This window comes from Spinacia oleracea, chromosome 1 (assembly GCF_020520425.1).
Source record: "Spinacia oleracea cultivar Varoflay chromosome 1, BTI_SOV_V1, whole genome shotgun sequence".
Classification (NCBI taxonomy): domain Eukaryota; kingdom Viridiplantae; phylum Streptophyta; class Magnoliopsida; order Caryophyllales; family Amaranthaceae; genus Spinacia; species Spinacia oleracea.
The window spans coordinates 124,434,742-124,445,630 of NC_079487.1; the positions used below are offsets into that span (position 1 = coordinate 124,434,742).

At 31.6% G+C, this 10,889-nt stretch overlaps 1 protein-coding gene across 2 annotated transcripts; it reads right to left on the reverse strand.

Moving 5' to 3' along the window:
- Positions 1-7,864: 7,864 nt before the first annotated feature.
- LOC110784422 (F-box protein CPR1-like) lies at positions 7,865-9,793 on the reverse strand. 2 transcript variants are annotated; one of them, XM_021988882.2, is made up of 3 exons: positions 9,688-9,793; positions 9,234-9,289; positions 7,865-8,992 (listed from the first exon to the last, which is right to left on the reverse strand). In XM_021988882.2, the coding sequence occupies exons 2-3, from the start codon at positions 9,287-9,289 to the stop codon at positions 8,038-8,040; spliced, it is 1,011 nt and encodes a 336-aa protein (XP_021844574.2). In that variant the 5' UTR covers positions 9,688-9,793; the 3' UTR covers positions 7,865-8,037. The 2 variants fall into 2 exon arrangements, 1 of the variants encoding a protein (XP_021844574.2); XR_008926206.1 differs by having other exon boundaries at positions 8,088-8,225; positions 9,688-9,770.
- Positions 9,794-10,889: the final 1,096 nt, after the last annotated feature.

Here is a 10,889-nt window from a genome sequence, read left to right on the forward strand (position 1 = left end):
TGTATCTCTTAAAAAAATACGGAGGGAGTATATGTTAGTAGTAGTTTTTAGAGTAACTATACTTTTTTTTTAAAGTTACTATAACTTTAAAACAGTAACTATGTGTTTAAAATAGTCACTATATTTTTTAGAAAGTTATTATAAGTTTAAAACAGTAACTATGTGTTTAAGATAGTTATTATGTTATGAACAGTTTATAGTGACTTTTTGATAAATAATAGTTACTATACGATTACATTATGTACTATGTTATTTAGAGTATGTATTTGTCCGCTTCTTAGATAGTGACTATATGATTATAATGGTTACTATATGTGTTCAATAGTTACTATATTTTAATAATAGTCACTATATGTTTTATATAGTTACTATATGGTTTATATAGTTACTATATATATTTGATATTTGTATAAGAAAATAATACGAAGTATCAATCACATGTTATTCCAGGTCCTAAAGTTGCACTATCTAGTGACGAATCTCCGAAAATACTTTACAATATCATTTGTATAAGAAGAAATAATGCCTTAAATTTAGAAAAAAGAGACAAAGGCTGTGAACTTTAAGAATTGATGCAGCAAAGCACAAGAGGTAGAAATAGTGTTTGTTGTTTAGGTGAAATTAGGGTTAGTGTTTCATATAGTTAGTATATAAATGATATAGTTACCTTTAATTTATGTTGCGAAATAATGTTTTTAATAGTCATTGGAATATTCATTGTGTTTATGTTAGTAGTAGTTTTTAGAGTAACTATATTTTTTTAAAAGTTACTATAACTTTAAAACAGTAACTATGTGTTTAAAATAGTTACTATATTTTTTAGAAAGTTATTATAAATTTAAAACAATAACTATGTGTTTAAGATAGTTACTATGTTAAGAACAGTTTATAGTGACTTTTTGATAAATAATAGTTACTATACGATTACATTATGTAATATGTTATTTCGAGTATATTTTTGTCTGCTTCTTAGATAGTGACTATATGATTATAATGGTTACTATATTTGTACAATAGTTACTATATTATAATAATAGTCACTATATGTTAAGCTAGTCGTTGTGTGATTATAATGGTTACTATATGTGTACAATAGTTACTATATTATTATATTAGTTACTATATGTTTGAAATAGGTACTATGTTTATTTTATCATGATGTGTTACCATATGTTTATTTTCTTCAATAGTTACTATATTATTTATATAGTTACTATATGTTTGAAATAGATATTATGTTTATTTTATCATAACTTGTAACCATATGTTTATTTTCTTTAATAGTTATTGTACGTTTTATATAGTTACTATATTTTTGAAATAGGTACTATGTTAGTTTATTATGTTATGTGCATGTTTTTATGTTATTCTATATTTTTAATGATATAGTTACTGTATTATGGATAGAGTTACTATATTATTATCACATCAACTATGTCTGCAACTCTGTGACTAAATGACCATCAATAATATTTATAGGTATTATATCTTGTATTATAGTAACTATATGTTTGGTATAGTTTTTTATGTATATTATAATGTTCTTTTCATGTTCTTTGTTGTCTTCTATGTTATTAGTAATAAGAGTTACTATGTTATGATCACAACAACTATATGATCATAACAATAACTATATCTACAACCTTGCTCGTATATGACTATCATTAATATTAAGAGTTACTATATCATGTATAATAGTAACTATATATTTTTAATAGTTATTATCTTATCATTATGTTCTTTTTATGATCTTTCTTTGTACTCCATGTTATTATTAATAAAAGTGACTGTATTATTTTGACAGTAACTATATGACTATAACAATGACAATAACTATATATGCAATTCTGCAAGTATTTTACCATCGTTAATTGTAAGAGTTACTATATGATGCATAATAGAAACTACACGTTTTACATAGTTACTATGTTATTTTTTCATATTTAAATGTTAAATTATTAACTTAGTTTAAATATTATTGATTCAGAAATACAAAGATGATGCACCCAGAATTGAAATCGTGCAAAGAATAAATTCTGCAAGGAAAACAAAAGCAGGAGGAGAAGAAGAAAATCCCGACAACAATGGAAACCAAGAACGGGGTAGAGGAAGGACATGATGTGTTGGTGGAAAAAAGAGACGTGGTCCACGTGGACGTGTCGATTAGTATTTTTTAGTTCAAAAAACATTTGAGTTTAACATGGTTTATTTAATAGATGCAAAGAATTAGAATGTCGTAGCTAAAACAACTAACCAAGTAGTTAATGTTTTCTTTATTATTGTTCAAGAGTTATAATTACTGTTACTTTTGATATAGTTACTCTTTTATATTTCAGTAATTATGTGATATATAATAGAAAAAATTACTATATGACCTCTAAACCATCTATATCATATTGTTTATTTTTATAATATAGTAATTGTTTTACAGCTAAAGTTATTTTTCTATATAATATAGTTAATCTTTGGATAGAATAATTGTTCTCATCGAAATTACTATATTATTATTATTTATTTCATAGTTACTATTCTGAAAATATAGTTACTTTACAGAACCTATAGTTTCTATAATTTATTCTTTTTGTCTGCAAGAATGATTATATAGTAGTAATTGTTTTACAGTTAAAATTAATTTTCTATATGATATAGTTACTCTTTGGATAGAATAATTATTCTTGTCATTTGTTATGTTCATAGTTATTATTCTGGAGATATAGTTACTTTACAGAACCTACATTTTCTATAATTTACTCACTGTTAAAATTACCTAATTACCCTGATCCATGATAATCTTATGGTGGACCGGGTCCATGCAAGTGAAATTGTATATACAAATAGGGGACGGATCCGGTGAGAAGTGATCTTACGGTGAGAAGTGTGAGAACTAATCTCCATCGTTAGATAAACGCAATCCAACGGACTAAAATTAATTACGTAATTCTACTTTAATTTACTAATGGCGTGGCAACTGGCAAGTGGATAACTACAACAAATTGCAGTATGAACTTGTCTTCTTTCCCCGTGCAATTTACTCTGATGGTCCATTTCTCTCTCTTCTCTATCAATTAATCTGCCATAAAAATAAAAGCTTTAATCAATAACCATTCAGATTTTGGAAGAAGAACGCAGATACATCGAGAAACCTATGCAAATACATCGACATAAAACTACAAGTAAATCAACATGTATAACTACATATAACTATAGTTTCCCAGGATTTGTTTGAGATTATCAAGTCTGGCTGTTGTATAGCTCTTGATAATCCAAGTTCAATTTACTTCCTTTGTCTTCTTTCGATGCTAGAAAATAAAACCCCAAGCTAGCCTCTTTCTCCCTCCTCTATCTTCATTCTCTTATCTCCAATATAAAAGATCGATACACTAACAAATAAAATTCCATTGTTGTAATCCATCTCTAATTAATACTACTACTATTTAATCATAATACTTTCCATGCTAGCTCCTCCTATAAATTCCATCCATGGCAGATACATAACAAGTACATTATAAATACATATATTCCCGGAACGAATGAAGTATATAGTTCAATGGTTCTAGTACCGTACTACATAGATAAAAATAAAATAGTTTGGCAAATCAGGAACTAAAATGAAGTATTGTTCTCCATAGAGACGGGCAAGGTCATGATGAAGTTAGAAGTGAATGAATTACTCGTACTAGATTAATCCCGTAACACGTACTTTTTAAGAAAAAAATTTGCTCGATGAGTTTTCGAGAAAATAATTAGGTAACAGACGAAATATTATATAAGTTGAATAAATTTTTTAATACAAAAATCTTAGAAATAAAAATTGGATCGGGTTCGGGTCGGGTCATGATCCATTTTAGTTCTAGTTCTAGGTTAAGCTGCCTGACAATAACAACCATTCTAGTTCCAGGTCTTGAAGGGCAGAGAGTCTGGTTACAACAGGTCATTGTGTCGAGTCCGGGTCGGGTCATGATCAGGTCGGGTTATGTCGGGTCACTTTATCACTCAGGTGCAGGCCGGGTTCGGTTGGGTTGTTTTCGATCGGGTCATATCGGGTTTTTCTCCATATCGGGTACAAGTCGGGTTCGGGTCGAGGCATGTTCGGGTCGGGTCTATTTCGGGTTTGGGTCTTACATAGTCGGGTTTGAATCGGTTAATCTCGGGTTTGGGCTCAAGTTCGGATCGGATAATTCTTCGTCGGTTAAATTTCAGGTCGGATTCACTCTCCGACACGGGTTAAAATCAAGTCAATATCTGATTTAGTCACCTTAAAAAATTTAAGCGTAAAATATTTACTCCACGGGTCTAAGTCATAACATGTTATGTGGCCAAAATCGGGTTAAGGTCATTGTCGGGTATCAAATCGGGTTTGGATCATTATTTAGTCTGGTCATCGATTATCTTTCGGTCGGGTATCAGTCCGGGTTAGGGTCATACAACGTCGGGTGAAAATCGATTATCGCTTTTTTCGAGTCAGGTACAAGTTGGGTTTCGGATTATTTTTTTTACCAAAATTTCGGGTCATAATCGGTTACGGATTCGATCGGTTCAGGTCAGGTTTTCAGGTCGGGTCAGTTTTTAACAGCTTTATCGTTAGTCAACTTTGCTGCATTTGCGATCGTCTTAGCACTTCTACTTTGACCTGTGTATCCTGGTTTACGAAATAAGCTTTTTGGGTTGTCCAAGCCACAAAACAAACATATTCAAGCTTTATCAAGTGATAGAGAGGGCAACTCTAATGAAAAAGGTCCTTGACAAAAATTGATTGGGCTCAAATATAAACCTATGTTTGTGGTCCATTTTCACATACCCACACCCCAAACCTAAATTGAAAACATAGATTCTTATTTACATGGGGTGTACGATAAATATTGTACACCTAAGTTAAAGTTGACGTAAAATGCTTAAAAGTTACCATTTTTAGTAATATAATTTTTCATATTAATAAAAAATATTTCTTCAAAATCACTAATAATGTATAAAATTAATCATTTGACACTTTAAAATGTTAATTTATTAATTTTTTTAATACTTCCTCCATCTCTTTTTGTTTTTTACGTTTCCCTTTTTTGGTGTTTCAAAATATTTTTTACATTTTCTTTTATATTATCACATAAATGTCTCAAAATTCTTCAAAATATGTATCCAATGATTACTTTAACCAATTAAATTCATTGGGTCTTACACTCCTCCATTGGGACATTAAATCTTTCTCATTTTTCCAATATTAGAATTTTGATAAAAGTGAATAATAGAAATAATAGAAGAATCTCAATGCACATTAATTAGTCGTTAAAACGCGTGCAAAATACCAAACGTAAAGAATAAAAAACACTGAGTGAGTAATATAAAAGTTAGAGAAAACGTTTTTAGAGAAGAGTGGGTAAAAATTAGGTTGGTGCACAATAAATACACAGAAAAAAGGTAGCCTTGTGAATAGGGTTATTGAGTTCCAAAAGAAGATTGCGAATCCAACAAGACTCAGAAAAAACATTAGCCACCCCTCTATATTCTGCTTCGGCACTGGATCGTGATAGAGTGGGTTGTCGATTACATGACCAAGATATGAGATTGTCTCCAAGAAATACACAATACCCTGAAGTGGATCGCCTCGTGTCTGGACATCCACCCCAGTCGGCGTCCGTGTAGGAGATCAGACTGGACAAGGAAGACTTATGTAGATGTAAACCAAGAGAGAGAGTGCCATGAATATAACGAATAATGCATTTTAAAGCACGCAAATGTTCGTCACGAGGATCATGCATATGCAGACATATATACCTGCTGCACGACATAGGAGATGTCTGGTCGGGTAAAGGTGAGATATTGAAGAGCACCTGCGAGACTGCGATACTGAGTGGGATCCTGGCAAGGGGACCCGGAAGCGGCGCTGAGTTTGGAATGAGTATCAACCGGAGTAGCCACAGGTGCACAAGATGACATACCTGCTCTCTCGATAATCTCCTCGGCATAAGTACGTCGTGATAGGAAAAGACCAGAAGCATGACGGGTCACAACGATACCAAGAAAATAACTGAGAGGACCTAAGTCCTTCATAGCAAACTCCAAGCTGAGAAGAGACATAATGTGACGTCTGAGAACGTCAGAAGAAGCAGTAAGAATGATGTCATCCACATATAATAGAATATAGGCCGTCTCAGCACCATGATGAAAAATAAAGAGTGAGTGATCAGATTTGCTGTGGGTGAAACCAATAGTAGAAACATAATCTGCAAATCTTTGGTACCATGCCCGCGGGGCTTTCTTAAGACCATAGAGGGATTTCTTCAGCAAGCATACATAATCAGGATGAGAGGGGTCCTGAAAACCCATAGGTTGATGCATGTAGACAGTTTCCTGTAATTGACCATGTAAGAAAGCACTCTTGACTTCCAACTGATGAATGGGCCAAGATTTAGACAATGCAATACTGAGAACAGATCGAATGGTAGCGGGATTGACGACCGGACTGAAAGTCTCATAGCAATCCACACCAACCTGTTGAGATTTCCCATCACCTACAAGACGGGCTTTATGCCGCTCAAAATCACTATTAGATTTATGTTTATGAAAAAAAAATCCATAAAGAGCGAATAATATTAACATCAACAGGACAAGGTACCAACTCCCACGTCTTATTTTGAATAAGAGCATTAAATTCATCTAACATGGCCTCTTTCCAATTCGGGTCAGATAATGCTTCTTTCGGGTTACGGGGGATAGGAGAGATGGTAACCGAGACAGAAAAGTTAAATGGACGTTTTGGTTTGAAGATGCCATGTTGAGAACGGGTAGCCATACGGTGCATGTGCTGCACAGATTCGTTTAATCTCGCTAGTTAGGCAACATGCTAGAAATAATACCTTAAAACTAACATACATAGTAAGAACTTCCTACATTACATTGATAGTTAATTAATTACAACATCACGAACTTTTCTGGATGAACTCTTATCTAAAACGGAGTAAACTACTATCAATCTATCATACTTCCTCAGTTTCCTAATATATGACCATTGGATTTTTACACTATTTATGTACGTATGAAAAATTGTAGTCATGTGCGGTCTTATTAGCTTAATATCAATATACATTTTCTAAATATCAACTTTTAAAAATGTTATTACACTTAATTCGAGACATTAAGATCAAATTCATGTGTTGAAGAGTGTAAAGTCAACCATGATGCAATTTTTTAAGAAACAGAGAAAAAAATATAACCTTATTCTTAATCAACGCTTGACAATCATGCAAATAACAAAAATAAATTAAATTACCTAAAAGAGCCTGTAATAAACAAAGGGGTGGAGGGGTGAAATTGGGAAAAAAATTACGCAAAATTTTTGCACTCCATCAGCCTTTTAATACACTAGTTGTTGGACCGCGCGCTAGCGCGCACGGTCCCCTCAAGAAATTGAAATCAATTTGCAAAATAAGTTGGGTAATTATGTTGCCTAATTAAGTAATTAAGAATTAATTTAATGAAGGTAGAATGTAACTTAGTTACTAATAAGTCACAATTGAAATACCTGCTATTTAAAATAATGTCAAGTCGTTATTCCAATAATGTCAACTCGTAGAACAATTTTGTAAGTTTAAAGGTTTGGGGAAAGAGGAAGAAGAATATGTAAGTTAGGGGGTTTGAACTCAAGACCTTTGCAAATGTCAATATAGAGCTTCTAAAGGAAAGGTTTCAATTTTCAATCCCTTGTGAATAGTAAATTTCAAGGTTTTAACACTCAAAACACTATTGATAAGCATAGTATTTTCAATGCATGCATTTTAAACGTTTGAGAAGAAGAATTTTAAAACGGACCAAATGAAACTTGTTAACATAATTTAGAACCAGGGACATTAAAAAAAATGCATTTCCCCAAACAAAACCATCAAGAAGTTAGTAGGAACTCGAAAAGGTGGTCAAAACAGAAAATAAACAAGGCCATAAACAACAAAAACAAGTTGTTAATCCAATTTATTTTGCTATTAAACGGATTATAGAAATTTTGAAACGAAACTAATCTGATTAAGTACTGCAACTAATTAAGCTTATTCATTCAAGTTCTGTTAAAGTTTTCCCAAAATCTTTAACCGAAACTAAGCTTTCTTCATCATGTATTGCAAGACTGTCTTTAGCCGGCTTCTCATAATCCGGTAATTTCAACTCTTGACAAGTATCGGTAGCTAGGTTGAAAGAGATTATCACTTCGAAATTTTGATCACCATATGCTTCACGTGTCCCTAGCCAGTAGAAACTATCATTAACAAAAACATAACATGTATTACAGTTCAAAAAATAAGATTTTCTCAAATCGCCCCAATATCTCCAAGAATCATTTCTCAATGAGTATATGAAAACTGATAAAGGGTAATCGGTCACTTTATAATAATAATCATTATAATCGGATACTTTTCTTCTTGTGTCTGTATAACCCTTCATAATAATAACTTTGTAATCTTTAGTAAAACGATCATATCCAAATCCGTAATACTCCCTGTAACAACTAAATGCCAAACGAGGTGCAAGATTAGGCTTCTTAATCAAACAAGGCAGTAGTTTAAATTCGTTGAGTGCAGGGTTCCACAATCCACGTTCATTGCAAAGCGAATACATCCCACACATATAATAGATTCCATCACAAGGACCACACAAGTACGCATTATACATAGGTGTTTCTGTTTCTTCCAAACCTAGAATACTAAAACCTTGTGATGCATCACCATCTATCAATATTTTTTTATGACAAAGTTCTTCTGCTTGAGTAACCATACATCGAGCAATGAAACAATCGCGACAATCATCATTGTTGTTTAAGTAGTTTTTTAAATGCATGGATATGAAATGAGGGCTCTTAATCATATCATACCATAAATGACTAACAACTTTGAATTGCAATAGACTTCTCACAGGTAACCAAGACAATATCTCCATTATCAAATGTTCTGGTAAACATTTTCCAATATTTTTCAATAAAACTCCATGTAAACTCTTTCCTTCTCTTTGCAATCTACATAATAAAAGAAATTAATATCACAAAGTAAATATATTACTATTTGCAACAACAAAATTGTACTCAAAGTGTTTTAAATCTTAAAACTTTAATTTTTTTGGAAAAGAACTAGAACAGCTGGAACAAAAGAGATGCAATCAGAGAAAGATTATTGTGGTTACATTATAAAATCATCCATAAAATTATGCATATGCATTTTCCTAAAATCGAATTATACAAGCAAAATTAAAGAACTAACCTTTCCTTCAAGATGTTGGTTACTTCTCCCCCCCTTTTTTGTAGAGAAAGAGACATCTACATAGCATAAATTTAACTGTTAATGAAAAGGGAAAACAAAAAAAGCGTAGTTCTACGTATAATCATCAGGATGGGATTTGATCAAAAATTGTTTATCGGCATCTATAAAATATCGATCAAAACAAGTATAATTTTGAGTACAAGTGTAATATATAAAATAAAGAAAATATTGTTCCCTTTGTAATTCGACTAATTCCATAACCTGATAAATAGCTAGATTACTCAACCAAGAACACCACAAAGCACCAAATCGAAGAAAAACTGCCTCAAAATAATATTTCATGATTAAAACATAACTAATTTTATGAGACAATTATATGCATAACTTTAAATTTAAGCACGTTTTAAATTTTAATTGATAGTTTGTGAGATATTGGAACAAGAAAACTAAATACCTTGGTGGGTAGCAACGGAGAAAATTAGAGAAGTTCGTAGAAGCGACGGTAACATATTAGGGTTTCTTTCCCCCTAAAAGAACAAATAGGGTTTCTTTGATAAAGCTAATTATGTAATCTATCTGATACATATATACAATATTTACACTAATATAAACCTGGTCCATGCTAACTTAGCGTGGACCAGGGCAACAGAATAATTTTTATGGTTAACATATGTAACTGTCACGTGACAGTTATTTTGTAATTTTAAATAGTAACTATATGTGTATTATAGTAACTATGTGTTTTAAAGAGTTACTATGTGTTTTGAAGAGTTTTAATGCGATTTGTGTCTAGCCCACTTTATATACGTTTTAAACTTTTTTATTTTTCAAAATTTCAGATATACATTCTGTTCTCTCTCTTCATTTTCTCTCTATGCTTTTCAAAATTTAGCCCAAATTTCTAGATTTTGTTCGATTTTTTTCGTAATTATCTTATAATTCTTATGATTGGATCTATTTGATGAGGAAAAATTGGAGGAAGTAGTAGATCAAGAAGGAGGTTCGTCGTTGCCGAAATCGAATCGAAGAATTTGCGCTCGCCTACAAATCTTCGCAAGAAATTTTAGAGATCACATCTCGGTTTGTTGTTTTTTAAAGAATTTTAAGTCTATTTTTATTTAAAATTGAAAATATTTGTTGTTTTGAAGAAATTAATTTTTGTGTTTTACCGAAGTATTGTTTTCACTTCGCGAATTCGATCAGTGACTTCACGATTTTAAATAGTAACTATATGAGTAATACAGTAACTATATGGTTTAAAGAGGTACTATGTAATTTTAATGGTTACTATATGTGTACAATAGTTACTATATTATTTTAATGGTTACTATATGTGTACAACAGTTACTATATGTGTACAATAGTTATTATTTTGTTGAGTGATTCGAAATATTTGTTGTTTTGTTGAAATTAGGGTTAGTGTTTCACATAGTTAGTATATAAATGATATAGTCACCTTTAATTTATGTTGTGAATTAGTGTTTTTAATAGTCACTGGAATGTTCGTTGTGTTTATACTCCCTCCGTATTTTTTTAAGAGATACACTTGCCTTTTCCGGCCGTATTTTTTTAAGAGATACACTTGCCATTTTTGGTAACTTATCAACCCCACCACCTAATTAAATAATATATCTACTACACTTTATGACCCACCAT

Bases quoted from the DNA above. Each gene is read 5' to 3' on its own strand.
- LOC110784422 (XM_021988882.2), bottom strand. From the start codon at position 9,289: ATGTCTCTTTCTCTACAAAAAAGGGGGGGAGAAGTAACCAACATCTTG. The intron at 8,993-9,233 runs GTTAGTTCTTTA...TTTATTATGTAG, and splicing joins ACCAACATCTTGAAGGAAAG to ATTGCAAAGAGAAGGAAAGA.